This window comes from Lycium barbarum, chromosome 7 (assembly GCF_019175385.1).
Source record: "Lycium barbarum isolate Lr01 chromosome 7, ASM1917538v2, whole genome shotgun sequence".
NCBI lineage: Eukaryota > Viridiplantae > Streptophyta > Magnoliopsida > Solanales > Solanaceae > Lycium > Lycium barbarum.
Window position 1 is genome coordinate 9,540,730 of NC_083343.1, and position 18,503 is coordinate 9,559,232.

At 38.6% G+C, this 18,503-nt stretch overlaps 1 protein-coding gene across 1 annotated transcript; it reads right to left on the reverse strand.

Annotated features, from left to right (window-relative positions):
* Positions 1–728: 728 nt before the first annotated feature.
* Positions 729–2,081, reverse strand: LOC132601256 (uncharacterized). The gene is made up of 4 exons (XM_060314357.1): positions 1,775–2,081; positions 1,493–1,576; positions 1,127–1,360; positions 729–886 (listed from the first exon to the last, which is right to left on the reverse strand). The coding sequence occupies exons 1-4, from the start codon at positions 2,079–2,081 to the stop codon at positions 729–731; spliced, it is 783 nt and encodes a 260-aa protein (XP_060170340.1).
* Positions 2,082–18,503: the final 16,422 nt, after the last annotated feature.

Consider the following 18,503-nt stretch of genomic DNA (forward strand, 5'->3'; position numbering starts at 1 on the left):
TCATAATTCTCTTATCTGCATCAACATGGGCTAAACTTCCCATGGAACGCCGACGAAGAGCATCAGCTACAACATTCGCTTTCCTCGGATGATAAAGAATCCACATCATAATCCTTAAGCAATTCGAGCCATCTCTTTTGCCTAAGATTCAGCTCCCTTTGCTTGAAGATATACTGCAGGCTTTTATAATCTGTGAAAATATCAACATGCACTCCATACAAATAATGACGCCATATCTTAAGTGCAAAAACTACAGCTGCCAACTCTAGGTCATGAGTCGGATAATTCTTTTCGTGCATCTTGAGCTGACGAGATGCATAAGCTACAACCTTACCATGCTACATTAAGACACATCCGAGACCAACTCCTAAAGCATCACAATAAACCACGAACCCTTCGATTCCCTCTGGTAGAGTCAAAACTGGCGCAGAAGTCAATCTCGTTTTTAATTCCTCGAAACTGCGCTCACAGGCATCTGACTACTGAAATCTAACTTCCTTCTTCATCAACTTGGTCAATGGTGATGAAATAGACGAAAACCCCTCTACGAAACGTCGGTAATATCCTGCTAGACCCAAGAAACTGTGGATATCTGAAACTGATGTGGATCTGGGCCAATTATTAATGGCCTCAATCTTCTGAGAGTCAACCTGAACACCCTCACCAGAAATCACATGACCTAAGAAGGCTACTCACTTGAGCCAAAATTCACACTTAGAGATTTTTTCTTATAACTTGCAGTCCTTAAGAATCTGAAGAACTATACGAAGGTGTTCTACGTGTTCGGCCTCACTACGGGAGCAAATGAGTATATCATCTATGAAGACAGTGACAAAGAGGTCGAGATATGGCTTGAAGACTCTATTCATGAGGTCCATAAATGCTGCTGGGGCATTGGTCAAACCGAAGTTCATGACACAGAATTTGAAATGACCATATCTGGTTCTAAAGGCTGTCTTAGGAATATCTTGTCCCCTAACCTTAAGCTGATGGTAACCTGACCGGAGATCTATCTTGGAGTAACATTGGGTACCCTGAAGCTGATCAAATAAGTCATCTATTCATGGAAGAGGTTATTTGTTCTTGATCGTGACTTTATTGAGCTGGCGATAGTCAATGCACATACGCAAATAACTATCTTTATTGCGAACAAATAGGACTGGGGCACCCCATGGAGAGACACTGGGTCGGATAAAACCCTTGTCTAAAAGATCTTTGAGTTGATCCTTAAGCTCGCGTAATTCAGCTGGATCCATCCTATAAGATGGAATAGATATAGGTTTCGTACCTGGAAGTAGGTCAATTGCGAAATCAATTTCCCTATCCGGAGGAATTCCGGGAAGATCCTCGAGAAAGACTTCTGGAAACTCATTAACAACAGAGACTAACTGAAGAGTTGGGGTCTGGGAAGCTGAATCCCTAACCCGAACGAGGTGATAGATATAACCCTTAGACACCATTTTTCTTGTCTTGAGGTAAGAAATAAACTTACCCTTAGGACTTACTGAATCGCCCTTCCACTTTAAGACTGGCTCATTAGGAAACTTGAAATTTACAGCTTTGGTTCTATAATCAACTAACGCATAACATGAATATAACCAGTCCATGCCCATGATTACATCAAAATCTACCATTTCTAACTCACATAGGTCAACTGGAACAACATGGTGATAGACTTTGACAGGACAGCCCCTATAGACACGTCGGGCTATGACTGACTCACCAACTGGAGTAGACACTTCAAAAGGTTCTTTGAGCTTTTCAGGTTCAATACCAAATTTCCTAGCAACATAAGGGGTGACATAGGATAGGGTGGATCCAGGGTCCATGAGAGCATAAATATCGAAACTGAAAACGGTGAGTATACCAGTGACAACATCAGTACGGGCATCGATATCCTGACGCCCGGTCAAAGCATACAAACGGTTTTGGCCATCGCTTGTGTTGCTGGATCTAGCTGGTGCACGTCCTACCTGAGTTTGGTTATTATGAGGAACTGATAAATTTACTGACTGAGTCCGATTACCTCTTGTGCCCTGTCTGATTGAAGGGCTAAACATGGACTGGCTGGCTACACCCATAGCAAATAATTGATCCAGAGCGGCACTCCCCAGGATGCCTCTTCCCACACTTAGCACAAATCGGATTGGTGAAATTACTCTGAGTCACACTGGCCTGAGACTGGGAGCCTAACGACCTGAAATTCTGTTGACGGTTATCTTTCCTGAACTTGGAAACCGGAGCACTTGCTGTGGACGGAGCAGGTCCGGCTGACCTGTTCTTAAAGAACTTTCTGTTTTCATTACTGCTGAACTGTCCGATAGACTTAGCCCTGTTGTTGAACTCCTTGTCTTTCTCTTTCTACAAGGCTTCCTCCTCCTTTAGCCCTGTCTCATTCCCTTGTACGAAAGCAACCATCTTGGAGATAGTCATCCCCCCATTCTGTGCGGCAATATTTGCCCTATCATACAAATAGGGATCAAGACCCCCAGCAAACCTCCTCACTCGTGCCCTCATGTCCGGTACCATATTTGGAGCATGCTTAACTAGACTGATAAATTCTAAATAGTAGTCCTGAACTGACTTACCATTCTGTTTAAGCTTCAGGAATTGCTCAGCCTTAGCTTCTCTGACTTCTATTGGCATTAAGTGGTCCAGGAATGCACTTGTGAATTCATCCCATGTAGCATCAGGTGCATCCTCACCTCGGGATAATTCCCAAGATTCATACCAGGTGTTAGCAATGCTCTGCAGCTGATGAGCTCCAAAAGTAACTGCTTCGGTTTCCGTAACTGTCATAATCCTGAAGATTTTCTGAAGAGCATCAATGTAGTCATGAGGGTCCTCATATTTCTTTGTCCCCGTAAAGACTGGGGGATTCATCCTGAGAAAGTCCTTAGTCTTAGAAGACTCTCCATTACCTCCTGAACTTGACCCAGATTCCTGATGTTGGGCCTGAGTTGCTACCAGTTGAGTGAGCATGTTGATAGCACTCCTAACATCCCCATCTGAATCACTAGGAGGTGTAACTGTAGGAGCGGTTGGGGCTGCTGTCTGAGTCGGAACGGTCTCTTCGCGATTTGCCTCTGCAGTAGCCCCCTGGCTGGTGGTTGTAGCCTTTCTGGTGTATTTTCTTTTCGCAAGCATTTTTTGAAAATACGTACACGCACGAATTAGAAAGACATCCTAAAAGTACTGCTCTAACTGCGCGATCTAGAGTATGAAGGAAGTGAGATAATCCTAAATGTCTTGGTGGTCAACTATTTATATGTATGGGGCCCTCACACATATAAAAGTGACCCCACTGGACACGGTTTCATATATTCCCTAAAGACACTTGAACCTAGGCTCTGATACCAAGCTTTGTCACGCCTCGAACCGTGGCGTGGGCGTAACACAGCACTCGGGCCTTGCTTGCATGTGTCCGAGCGAACCTCATGGCTTGCTTGTCAACATGCGCATCAAAACAATATAATCTATACGATGCAATTTAAATGAATCATGAAAATGCAATTGCGAAAAAAAGTCTTGAAATTATCTCATAGCATGAAAAATCATGAAAACGTAATAGTCTGCAAACACAAAAGCATAACTAACTCCGTGAACTAATATCTGTCTATAAAACCTCTAAAACTTGTCTGAATACTAACTACCAGGACATGGCCCTGGACTACCATAAACTGAATACTAGTACAGACTCCATGTTGAACCCCGAGAGGAGTGGGGCTCACCAATAAGCTGATAACTGAAGTGATCCTAAGGCGCAGGTGTATGCTCCTGAAAATTGGTATATGCACCGTGAAGTGCAGGCCCGGGGCAAAAGGGATGTTAGTACATGGTGAATAGTACTAGTATATAAAACCTGCTGAAATGAAGAACATGGCACAATATAGGTACAGGACATGAACTGAAACTGAATATAACCTGAACATGAGCATGAAACGTAAGTAAAGTCTGACAACAGTAAATCAATAGAAATACATGTATATATATATATATATATATATATATATATATATATATATATAACGTGGGGAATGCTATAGTATAACCGACAACATGATCTGGTACTTGCGTCCTACCGGCAGAACATTCACACCTTGCTAGGGATATGAGATTTAAGTAATAATAAGCATGTACGGATCCAAACTGCATAATGAAGTTGTTGCCTCCTTGCTAACAACCCTTATCCTATGGTGGCTACGTAGTTTCAGGCTTTACTGAGCCTTCTCGGTTAACTAAGCAAATCCCAAAAACATGAACATGATATAGTTGGCTAGGAAGTGTTGACACCCAATTTTGTCCCTCCTCTATTTTTATTTACTCGGGCGTCTAAATTTACTGACGAGCTAAACACTTTATTTTCACTACTATTAATTTTCACTATTTTGCTATCAACATTACTAGTATTACTTTATCACAAATTTTAAATGACTCGTCATCATTTTTATTTTTGGACTTTGTACTCGTTAAATTAATTATACTTTATCAAGTCTTTTATTTTTTACATATTATCACTAATTATCATAGTATACATTGTACTAGTTATTAAGTTAAAAGTCCAAAGAATAATTAAATAGAGGAGGAAGGATCAACAATTTCAGCCAATTAAAGGCCCAAATTCGGATTCCCCACCAGCCCACACTTTAATTAACCGGTCCAGCCCAACACCATGACCCGACCGGCCCAACCCAATCCCTTTTTCTTCTTACCCTAATCCCTTACTCTCCTCTCTTTCTTTTCCACTCACCACAGCCGCCCCCTATTCCTCTTCAGCTCTCTCCCTCTTCGTCCCTTTCGTCTCTCTCCCACGCCTCACGTTCTCTCCACTCCCCATTGTCCCTCCCACGTCACCCGCTCTCCTCCACTCACCCTTGTCCCCCCATTCATCCCTTCGTCTCTCTCTCATACGCTCCCCCTCTCCTCACTCTATAAAGAGAGAGGGAGATCGAACAGACAAAAAGAAAATCGAGAAAAAGATCTGGAATCTACAAAAAATTCCCTTACAAAACACAAGTTCTAACCGCCTCAAATTTTTCCAGAGATCCTTAGATTTTACGACTTTCATTCGTTTGATTATCGTTCTAACTTTAAGAACGTCAAACATTCGTTGTGTCTTGGTGGACTTTGGCCGCGACAGAGATTTTTGGATTCATTTGTATCGAGTCCTAATCTATTCCTAATTCACCATAAATAATTAGGTGGCGACTCCTTAAAACAAATAAACAAAATAGCAATCACCAATATGCCGTACTCTAATTTAACCCGGTTAAAAGGGGGTATGACAGCTTGGCGACTCCACTGGGGAACTCTACCTAGGTTCTAACCATAACGGACTTAGTTTAAATATGCTTTGTGTGCTTATTTTAATTACTTTATTTGTTTGTTAACTGTTTTTACATGCTATTAATTGTTTGTTTGATATAAACTGCTTATGTGTTACTTGCTTTGATAAAACTGTCATTCCGTTCATATTTCTTCCACTCCTGGAAAACTCACACATATTCACACACTTAAAACGGCTTCGCGGTTCGCGCCCGTGCACTACTAAATTACCCCTTTAGTTGGATTGATCTTGTGGATTTAGTCGATCGGCGGTGCAGTCGACGGCCACGGACTTTCCACTCCCAAGTTGTCCACTTGGGGGAACCTTGCATCATAGGAAACCAACTCTTAGCCAGCCTAAGATAGAGCTAAACCAACACCTTTATTAGGAGCATACATCTCATGACCTAGGAGGTTTAATACCCTTGGTGTATTAAACCCATTAGATGACTTTACCCAAACGTCCAAGCGGGTTCACGACCCCGAGTGACACCAATCATACTTTATATGCATGTTTGAAGGATAGTTGTACCTAAATATTGACTATTTGCTCTAATTAATTAAACTTTAGGAGGGAGGGAATGACTAACGTTTCTATGACAGGTATGGATTTGCATTGGAGTACAATGAATGACGAAGATCAATGACATCACAAAACGAAGCTGATATTTAGACATAGGAAATTGTATTTACTTTACTTAGATTAGGAAACACTTTATGTTTTATTCATTTGACATGTAAAAAAATATTACACTACTTTTGTACTTTATTTTGGGGAAATAGAATTTGTTTAATTAATCAAAGCAACGGGATGACGTATTATGGCACACTTTACCCTTCAAACAAACGTTAGGCCTACCTCTGGCACAAAGAGGTCACATGCATATTAGGACGCGTTTTTATTGTTTGATATAATCGTTTACATTTGTTTGACAATTTGTTTGACTTTATTTGATGAATTATTTGCTACATGACTTATTTGACTCTACGTGATCATGACTTTACCTAGATAGGTAAATGACACTGACATCATTTTCACTTTATGTTTCTTTTATGTTTATTCCCAAAGAGTTGATTCGTGTTGACACTCGATGGCCGACCATCCTTAAATCACAAGGTCAAAGACGTCATCGTTACCTGAACGTAGTTGGGCTGTTCAAGGAAATGAAATTACTATGCCTGATTCGGCCGCACCTATTTCAACTGGTGTGGAAAACATCGTGATCTCTGGTGATCCCCCCGAGACTTCCGAACACGGAACTACTATTCAACGTGATGAACATATCGCCCGCCTGACTCAAGAAATTGAGGATCTACGTGGAGAACTGAATCGGGTTAGGGACTTGACCAATTTATCCATCACACTCCAAAGTCCGCCTCCTGAACCTAGAAATATTGCACCAAACCCACCTCGTTTCCCATCACTCGAATCTCCAGTTCCTGAGCATTTTCCTCCACAAAAGAATGCACCTACCAACAACAACTTACCTCCGATCACCCCCGCAAATCCACCAAATCCATCATCCGCCTATACTCCCCCACAAAGTCAACCACCCACTTACACTAACTATACTCCTCCACAAAATCAACCACCCACTTACACTAACTATACTCCTCCACAAAATCAACCACCCACCTACACTACCTTCATTGAATGCCAGGCTGGCGTATTTTATGAGAAAATGATAGGTATGATGGGACAAAAATTCACAGAAGTTGTCCGAATGGGAGAAGCCTTAGAAGAAGGAATCAAATCGGGGAAAATTCAGGATCTTATTGCTTTACAAGCAATAAACAAAGCTATTCAATCTGGTTCTGTCGGCGGGGTTAAAAAGAAGAAAGAAGATGTCGCTGCAGTCATGGATATCCAAGGGCATAAGCCGAGCCAAGCCATTACATACTTTAACCACCCACAACAACCTTTCTACCCTTACCACTACCCTGAACCCTACCAAGCTCCACTATCTCCTTACCCTGTCTACAACGCCCAAGCAAACTACTACCAACCCCGAGCACCTCCGCATCAAAACCCACGTCCATATCAACCCGTCCAAGCTCTAACTTACCAAAATCAACCACATGCCACACCTAGAACTCGTCCAAACCCTGACATAAAAAACACCCGTAATTACACTCGGTTCGCTGAACCCTTGGCTCAATTGTTTGAAAGAATGAAAGCAGCGGGCGTGATACAACCGATTGAAGGAAAAATTCCTGATCCTATCCCAAAATGGTTTGATGGTTCCAAGCGCTGTGCATACCATTCTGGAGTTGCTGGGCACGCCACTGAAGATTGCTAGGGGCTTAAAAACAAAATCGAAGCCCTGATTAAGGAAGGAGTAGTCCAGCTCACTGGAGCTAAGCCCAACGTGGTCAACAATCCTTTACCTGCTCACGAAGATGCCAAAGTTTGAAAGAAGTTATTACATCAGTTGGAAGGATAGAAAGGGACATGTCATCAACTTTGTCGCTCCCGTGGAAACAATCCAAAGGCAAACGCACATGATGATTACTGCTACAACTACTCACAACACCGAAACACCTACTACACGAGGCGCCGAACTAGGAAAGACTCTGAAGAATTGGACTCGTACTCCGTCCCTGATTCGCCGGGAGTCTTGGTAGTATGAACATGTAGTGAACTTGTTTTTTTAAAATTGAGGCTTGAATCGTACCCAAAACTTTTGTTTGTTTTGCTTCTTCTTTTGGGAGCTTAAATTGCAAAAACTATGAATGCATTTCTAATTTTCCTTAATTATCTACTATTGTTATTCTCTACTTTATTTATCAAAAACTGTCAACTCTATGATTGTGACATAAAATGAATGAATAAACAGCATACTCGAGTACAAGACAATATTCCACTTGGAAGAAATCAAAACAGTCGATAGACAATGACACAAGCATAAAGCTAGCAATTCAGGAAGAAATCAAAGTACGACATTCGGTTAGACAACCCAGTTTGCAACCTTTCCTTTAACGTATGAACTACGCTTGACCTGATTCCTCGATGGATACGTAGGCAGCCCACATAGGGACTCGATCATACTAGGTTAGAATTTTTCCCATTTGCATGCGTACGAACTACGTTCCGACCTGATTCCCGTGGTGGGATACGTAGGCAGCCCACATAGGGTTCGGTTGCATTATAACAGAAAATCCAAAAAAAAAAATCCTTATACAAGGAGAACTACACATGACTTGATTCCTCGGTGGGATTCGTAGGCTATCAACATACGGAACAGTCGTATTTAGTTATAAATCCAACAAACATTTTACCATTTACATAACAGAACTACGCTGAACTGATTCCCGTGGTGGGATACGTAGGCAATCCACATCGGGTTCGGTCCCTTTATCAGAAAATTTCAAACCATTTCTATGTACCTTACGAACTACGTTCTGACCTGATTCCTTTGGAGGGATACGTAGGCAACCTATACAAGGTTCGGTCACACCACAACATAAATTTAGCATACCCTTATGGATCAAAACTGGGGCATATTTTGAAAGATTAGAGTTAGATATCGACAATATTAAGGCTACTAGACAGGAAGTATTATAGACGAATAACTTTCCAATTGTTTCAGAAGTGTCACAATCTGAAGTTGGCAGAAAAATTTACAACTTACATACATATATTTACACATATATCTTTCCTTATATACATATACTTACGTATATATCTTTCCTTATATACATATACTTACATATATATCTTTTCTTATATATACACTTACATATACACTTTTCAAATGAAACACTTTCTTTCAATCATTTTCACTACTAGTCATCTACCGAGACTTGAACGGATATCACAAGATCCAAACAAGCAAGACGAACGGAGCGCCAACCACGTCAAGCTTCGAGTCAACACGAATCAACTTCCCCCTCCCAAACTAAGAATTTTTCTTTGAGTGCAGGAACCTAAAATCGCGAGATCAACACTCAAGTCTATCAATCAGGGCCAAAAAGCGTCATTTGGCTCATTATGGCCTCGCCTCAAAAGCCAAACGGCTTTATTTCTAACTTTATCTTTAATTTTATTTTTATCACAATAACTTTATGACTTTATATACCTGTTTTGTAGGTTGACGAAATTGAAGGCGGATTAAATCCGGATCACATGTCATTAGTTCGGCCTATCACGACACCATCAAACATCATCATCCAAACGGCTATTCTATCACTTTACTCCATACTTTATCAATTACTTTATCATATACTTTACCAACTTTAACCACTTTACTCCGAACTTTACAGGAATCAACGATAAGTCTCCGAAGACAACCGGGGGCATCATTTGGCTATTTAGCCTCTTCTGCACAAGCCAAACGGCTACACTCTTACTTTACCCCTTACTTTACCCATTACTTTATCATTTACTTTACCAACTTTAACGACTTTATCCTGAACTTTGCAGGGATTATCATTAAGTCTCCGAAGACAACCGGGGCATCATTCGGCTATACAGCCTCACATGCATAAGCCAGACGGCTACACTATGACTTTACTCTCTACTTTATCATTCACTTTACCAACTCTAATGACTTTACCCTGAACTTTACAGGAATTATCATTGAAGCCTCCGAAGACAACCGGAGACATCATCCACTTTACGACTTTACCCCGTACTTTACGGGAATCTTCATCAAATCTCCGAAGACAACTGGAGATATCATATCATCGAGTCCCGACAACAACCGGAGACATTACATGGCTACACGGCCTCATCTGCATGAGCCAAACGGCTACACTTTTACTTTACTCTTTACTTTATCACTTTACTTCATCATCTACTTTATCTACTTTAACGACTTTACCTTAAATTCCGCAGATATCATTTATCATCGAGTCCCGGAAGACAGTCGGAGGCCTTATTACTGTCATTAAAATTTCCAAATACAACTGGAGATATTATTACATCCTCGGCATATGCATCACACATTCATTCAAGTCCCTGAAGACAACCAGAGACAACATTGGCCACACGACCTCATTATAAGCCATACGGCTTCATCTTCAATCCCACACTCATATTTACTATCATTTTACACTCCTTATAATTTTACACTTTCAACTTTATTACTAATTTTGACATGAATTTCAGTTTTGGCAGAAAGTACAACCTGCAGAGACGCAACACAACGTGGAACTTTATCTTACGCAGTGAACTGGGGCAAAACGCTGAAGAGGAATATCAAACTCATAAGCAAAGATCACGGGTCTACTCTCGAACTCGACTCCGCCTACGTCCACAAACATGTGATACGTAGGTTATCCAAAAATCTTCTTTCATATACACCGCCAAGACTCAGCTCAATCAACTCTTTTCATAAATCTCGTATCCTTTCTTATATCCCAGTGTCCCCATAACTCAACACTGGGGCATTTTTTTTTTTTTGAGAATTTACATCGTGTCTAGAAGAGTCCTACTTATAGGTGTATTGCACGCCACATTTATAATCAGGAGGCTATAAGCATATGTTCCATTCTCGTCACCTGTCCACGATCCTTGCAAAATTACTAATCCATAAATAACATTGTCTCAACAGGTTCGATCATAATTCCTTCTGCCTTCATAATATTTTCCGCCAATTCTCCTAACCCATATTTTCTCAAGTTCGTATTTGTTGGTCGGAACAAAATTGGCTACTACGTCAACTTCTTTGCCCGAAAACTCTTACATCGTCTCGGATCGAAGAGGGCCATTTGTTGACACCCAATTTTGTCCCTCCTCTATTTTTATTTACTCGGGCGTCTAAATTTACAGACGAGCTAAACACTTTATTTTCACTACTATTAATTTTCACTATTTTGCTATCAACATTACTAGTATTACTTTATCACAAATTTTAAATGACTCGTCATCTTTTTTATTTTTGGACTTTGTACTCGTTAAATTAATTATACTTTATCAAGTCTTTTATTTTTTACATATTATCACTAATTATCATAGTATACATTGTACTAGTTATTAAGTTAAAATCCCAAAGAATAATTAAATAAAGGAGGAAGGATCAACAATTTCAGCCAATTAAAGGCCCAAATTTGGATTCCCCACCAGCCCACACTTTAATTAACCGGTCCAGCCCAACACCATGACCCGACCGGCCCAACCCAATCCCTTTTTCTTCTTACCCTAATCCCTTACTCTCCTCTCTTTCTTTTCCACTCACCACAGCCGCCCCCTATTCCTCTTCAGCTCTCTCCCTCTTCGTCCATTTCGTCTCTCTCCCACGCCTCATGTTCTCTCCACTCCCCATTGTCCCTTCCACGTCACCCGCTCTCCTCCACTCACCCTTGTCCCCCCATGCATCCGTTCGTCTCTCTCTCATACGCTCCCCCTCTCCTCACTCTATAAAGAGAGAGGGAGATCGAACAGACAAAAAGAAAATCGAGAAAAAGATCTGGAATCTACAAAAAATTCCCTTACAAAACACAAGTTCTAACCGCCTCAAATTTTTCCAGAGATCCTTAGATTTTACGACTTTCATTCGTTTGATTATCGTTCTAACTTTAAGAACGTCAAACATTCGTTCTGTCTTGGTGGACTTTGGCCGCGACAGAGATTTTTGGATTCATTTGTATCGAGTCCTAATCTATTCCCAATGAGAGTAGGTTTGAGACCCCGACGCCTCAGTTCATTGCGCACAAAAAAGGTAAACCTCGACACATTTATCGCTTGTAGTCTTTAGTTTCTGCTTCGGTTAAAAAATTTAATTTATTCTGCCATCTTTAGTAGTTATATATGTTCTTTGTTGTTGTATTGTTTGTTTGATGTTTGGGAGCTGTTAGGATAGGATGATAATTGCTAAAATAAATTTAAAAGATGTACACTGTAGTTTGGATGCTCAGACTGCATTTACAGGACTTAGAACTTATTTAAAAGTCGAATATACATAGGATATACCAGGGATATCAAGGTAAGCAGAAGGTATACATTCGACATACACCCGATATACACACCCTGATGTGTATGTTTTAGGTATACTGTATATATGGTTAAAACAGTTCTGAACTATCCCTCTTTACTCTATTTGTTCTAAGTAGTGACCCTGCGACGAATGTAATCTGCTTAGATTTAAATACGACAAAATGATTATACAACATGTCGATGTTGTTTTCTTGAATTCTGTTTGATTCCAAATCTGAATTCTGAGTGTAGTTACATCAACAGGCTTGTATTAGACCTTGTTCCATTTTTAGTTGGTCAGTAGGTCTTGAGCCCATTGCTTACGCTTAAGATTGATTAGTTGGATCTGTTTCAGTCTAATTACTAGGATACCAATGAGCATGTATATTTGCGTTTCTTGAATTAGTTTGAGTTGTATGTATGGACTTGTAAATCAGTTAATTAGTAATCTTATGTCGATATAACCTCATAGGGGTGGACTTTGTATGTAACTAATCGTTTTCCTCAAGTAGGGTCCTCTATTAGTCGAAGTCATCCCTTAAGGACATAATATGTCGTAAACGAATGTTACTAGGTTTAAGTGGATGATTTCTAGCTGTAAAAAGGTATTTTCTGCCTTACTTATGATCAGCATAGGTAGCAGATTGTCTCAGTGTGTTCGTTTTCTTTCAAATCTGAAGTTTCTGATATGTTCGTGTGTTTGTTGTTTCAATTTGGCTGAATCTCAGTTCAGTAATGTAGAATATTATGCATGTAAGGTTTAGTTAGTTTAGTTTCAGTTCTAATAATGTTTGTAGGTTCATGTCTTAGTTTAGTTTAGATTTTGCAGTTTAACAGCAGTTAATAGTGTTTGTGTGTTCATATGTTAACTTAGTTTAAGTTCAATTTTCTTTAGTTCTCTATGGCTGATGGTTTTGTCATTTGATCTTCATTCTTTAGCTAATATATATGACCAGTCTACGTTTTAGTGATTTACTAATTGCGATTCAACTTAAATCGACCATGTTCGTTTAAACAGGAATATTGGGTTTATATTATCAGTTTAGCCTAGTTTACTCTAGGTGCGGAAAGATTCTAAAATCCATTCTCAATTTAATTCATACTTGAGTTAGATCATATAGACTGGTTAGGCCATTTAAAGGTAGATTAACGACTGAAAGGAATAAGTTTATTTAAAAATGGACTAGTATAGGTTGAAAAGACTCTTAACAGGTTCCATATTAGAAAGTTCAGTTGCATAAGAGGATTGAAAACAGGGTCCATATCTAAGCATCTAGTTCATTAGAAACAAAAGTCCTATCCTGAGATAAGGTAGTATAATGGGTTAATGGCGGAACTAGTTTATTTAGAAGGTAGACGAAGGACCGGTAGGCTGATTAACAGATTGATAAGATAAAGTAATAGGTCTCACGTGGTCTTAAGATTCCTATGCCTATAATGTAGAATAACTCGGATGCATTATTATCTCTTACTTCTTCTTTGAGTGTTAATCTGATATCTTTAAATGTTTTTTGGGACTGTTTATGTTTGACCTTATAAACAGAACTGGTTGTATGATTTTGAAGCAGTCCGAGTTGAAGTTATTTTAACAGTTGACTTGATGTGTGCTCTTTTACAACTGTCTACCCTCAAGGCTTAAGTGCTACCTACTTTGGACTACTAAGATCCCTTTTCACGGAATAACAACACCATGGGACCCCTTTTGGATGATTACGAATTTCTATATAAGTAAACAAATCAGCCTAGCATAGGGAAGTGTTAAACAGCAAGTTACCTTGGAATATGCTTAGACATTCTAATTTACCTCTGTTTGAGTTGAAACACATTGAGGATGTTGAAAATCGTTCCCATATCCCGACATGCCTAAAATGATTAAAATGCAATATATGTTTGTTCTGTTTTAAGCATTTGTTCCAATAGTGGAATACTGCCATACTTGGTATTTGGTTTAATCCTCCCCATCTGTTAATAGTATAGTCTTCCTTCTGAATTTCTCAGTCCATATATGTGAGTGGCATCTCATGTCTCCAGTTATTTTGTTAAGCCTGATCAAGTGAATACAGTTGGCAGTTTGTTCTCTTAAAAGTGAACTAAGAAGTATAACTATAATAAATACAAAAGAATTCGATAGCTTTTGAGCTTGTTATCTTTATATTTCAGTGTAAAAAAAAAATACTCATCCTTTACCCCTTTCTTACTTTGCATGAACTGAGAATTTCGAATTCTAAATGCAATTGAGAGATTGCATTTTGGTGGTGCAAAATAATGCACCTGCTGCTGCACTTTTCCCTGCTTTAGCTACTGTTTTACATTGATGTTGTTTAGACTTATGAATGCATATACATGAGATATATCTAAATATGCACAATATATACATAATCTACTGATTTGTTTTGAGTGTATATTCTACATGTTTAGTCTTATTTATTAATCACATACTAATCCTTTTCTTTTCATTTTTTATGCATGGCTATCGCATACGAGTCCCTCGGACTTGTCTCCTTCCACATTTGGCGTTGGGCCAACAGCCCAACATGATCTCCATCATAGCAGCCCAATCCACAGCCAAAAAAAATAGAAAACAAAATCTGGGCCAAGGCCCAATAGGTGGCAAACGGGCCGCAGCAATACATAAAATTTGGGCCGAAGCCCAATAGCATAAACAGTTCGCAGCAATTGGGCCCTAATAAATATGCCAAACCCATTTACTCTTTTACTCTCTTCCTTATTTTTATTGTTGTGTATTTTTTTTTTTATTCGCTTTGTATGACTAACATCTCATCTTATTTTATTAACTTAGATAAATTCTAGTATATTAAGGGTTGTGGTTTAATAATGGGTAGTTAATTCCACAAATTACATTCACTTCTATTTTCTAAACTATTTATAGTATCTATAACACTTATTTGAGTAATTGATTTTCAAATAGTATGCCTACATATTTTTTGGGTTAAAGAAATCATTTTTCATTCTTACTATCTTATGACTTTCAAAACGTCATTAAGTAGGGATCCAGTTATATTCTATAAATATTTTCAAGATCTACCCAATTATACATATTTTTAGCTGAAATGGGCTAAATAAAAGTGATAAAAAAAATCGTGTCCTTTTCATATTTAAAATATAAGTCTAGGCTTTTTCTACTTTGCAATAGTCAATACAAGATAATCTTTACTTAAAATTCACGATTGTTGAATCTCCTCTACAAGTATTATTTTAAAAAACACTATTATAGTTTCGTTTAAAGCTTTAATAACATTTATAAATTGTATTTTTAATAGCATCGGAAATACTCTTTTATGTAAATTATTACTTTTTTACAAATCCTGTTTTCAAACAATATTCCTATATGTCTATCCGTGACTTTAGTTATATTTATAAAACTATTTTCTTTTATAATACTATATTTTCACTTAGCTTAACTAATCATAAGTCTGGTCGGTTAACCATTGTTAATGGGTCTTAAAGGATGCCTAATACCTTCCCTTTAGACTAATTGAACCCTTACCTAGAATCTTAAGTTTCGCAGACCTTAAACAGAGCTAACTTTAGAAAAATAACTTTAATAAACTTCAGGTGTCCTAATTCACCATAAATAATTAGGTGGCGACTCCTTAAAACAAATAAACAAAATAGCAATCACCAATATGCCGTACTCTAATTTAACCCGGTTAAAAGGGGGTATGACAGGAAGCCCATGATTTTCGTGAAATAACTTATAATCATGGTTTCACGAAATAACTTGTAACATAGTTTCATGAAATATCTTGTAATATGGTTTCATGAGATAACTTGTCATACTCTTGCAAACATGTTCTTGATTCATGAGTAATAATAATAGTTCATGATTATATATATAATTGACTTGAAAACATGCTTGTAACTTGCTAGATAAGAATCATAAAGTTTCATATAAACATAATGAGAACACATGAGGAAGAATTTATGATTCATGGATTAAGCTAGGGTTCCTAATAACCGTAATGGAAGATTAGGAATACAAATAACGAATATAGATACAAAATTCATATACATAAATACATAAATATGGGCTACCAATATGTTGGGTTTAATGCCCTAGGGTTTGAACTTCATGAATAGCAAGAAAAGGAGCATGGGGAAGAACGTAGAGATTCCCACATGTGGATGGAAGTTCTACATACTGATGTGCCGTGAATTTTGGCACATTTTATGCCTTTGTAACTAGAAGTGTTGCTTGTTTTTAAGTGCTTTTACATTGTTTCTTATGATATTTTTGTGTTTTATAGGGTTGATTAACTAAGGATCGGAAATGAGATGAAACGCTGAAAAACGGACAAATTGGAGCTAAATGACGGTCCGTAACTCATGTTACGGACCGTAACGGGATCCGTAACTCATGATACGGTTCGTACCATTGAACCGTAACAGGGCCTAAATTTCCAGAAAGTTTTCATTGAAACCATCAGTTTTACGGTGTGGTGTTACGGTCCGTAACTCATGTTACGGTCCGTAACATATCACCGTAACATCAGCTAAATTTCCAGAAAGTTTTCAATGAACCCATCAGTGTTACAGTGTAGTACTACGGTCCGTAACTCATGTTACGGTCCGTAACATATCACCGTAACATCAGCCAAATTTTCAGAGAGTTGCCAAGTAAAGTCACAAGTTACGCCTCAGAAGGACGGACCGTAACACAAGTTACGGTCCGTCGCATGGTGGTCGTAACATCAAAGCTGACAAATGACGAACTGAAGGACGGACCGTAACACAGGCTACGAACCGTAACAATGCGGCGTAAGGGCATTTTTGTCAAGAAACTTGGCGCGATTTTTGGCTCTATAAATACTTAATGTAGGGTTTTAATTCATTATTCAGATTTTCTTTTGGAGGCAAAAACCCTAGGTCTTTAATCTTAGAAGTGGTTGAAGTATTTAAGGCAACAACTTCACTCTCATTCCATCTTGTATTTTTGCATTGTAAGTTCATTATGTTTACTTGTAAGCTTTCTTTGTTATCCAAAATCATGAGTAGCTAATTTTAAAGCTAAGGTTGTGGAACCCATGATGGATATTATGTGAATGGGTTTCTGTTATTGATATATGCATAATGGTTGTTTGTATTCATTCAGTTTTTATGATTTAGCGTTGGGTGATGATTGCAAGCATTATCCTAAACCATTATATTAACTGTTCTTGGGAAAGAAAGTTAGTATTGGTAAGATTGAATGACAATGACTCGAGGCGTTAACCCTCGTTTAATAGACTAACTTAGGGATGAGAATAAGTCTAAATTGGCATTTTTGGTCATTCTTCGATTGCAACTCTTTTACATTCGGAAGAATGATAAAGAGGAAATGCGACTTAACTGTTGGAAAACATTAAGAAGTTCTTAAGAGACCAAGTGCATATTCATAGAACAACCATTAGAAGTATATCACATTGAACCTTGAAGCATAATATCTAATCAAATTAGGGAACACAACCTTAGTCTCTATTTCGCATTAAATACAATTTCAGTCAAAATACTTAATTACATTATTCAACAACTATTTCAAACTATCAGGAATAGGATTAAAGCCTTTAAAGACTAGTATCGCATACGATTAGTACTCTTTTCTCTCCATATTCCCTGTGGGATTCGACCCCAACCTTGTTGGGTTACTATATTTGACAACGTCCGCTTTACGCCATTAATAGGTGTAATTTGAGCGTATCAAATTTTGGCGCCGTTGCCGGGGAATACGGTTTAGAAATTACTAATTGTTGTGTACTATTCTTTAAAACCTTTTCTATTCCATCACACCTTGTTTGCTGTTTTAGTGAACCAGGTGAACATGGCAGGAAGACACAATCGCAATCAAGGAAACCAAGGGGGAATTCAAGTGAACCATCCTGCACAAGAAAAAGAGGAGGATGAGAATGTATTTGCGGAATTCATCGACGAAGCTGATTATGCTTCTGCTGTAGTTCCTCCTAGAACGGGAAATGCTAATTTCAAAATTGATAGTTCTATCTATCAGCTATTGAAACTTGAAGGCTATTTCCGAAATTCTTCGGAGGATTGTCCACTCCGACACCTGAAGAATTTCCTGCATGTATGTTCCCAACAATCTCAAGGTGTTGTTCCTGTTGATGCACTGCGGTTACGAGTCTTCAAATATTCCTTGGCTGGCCAAGCAAGGGAATGGTATGAAAAGCTCCCCAGTAATACCATTCATACCTGGAACGAGTTAGCCAATATATTCTTGAAAAAATGGTTCCCACCAAGCAAAAAGGCT

Coding starts and splice junctions, on each gene's coding strand:
- LOC132601256 (XM_060314357.1), bottom strand. CDS start 2,081: ATGGGTGTAGCCAGCCAGTCCATGTTTAGCCCTTCAATCAGACAGGGC. Junction 1,577..1,774: donor TTATGTTGCTAGGAAATTTG/GTATTGAACCTG, acceptor GTTATGCGTTAG/TTGATTATAGAACCAAAGCT. Junction 887..1,126: donor CAATAAAGATAGTTATTTGC/GTATGTGCATTG, acceptor CCAATGCCCCAG/CAGCATTTATGGACCTCATG.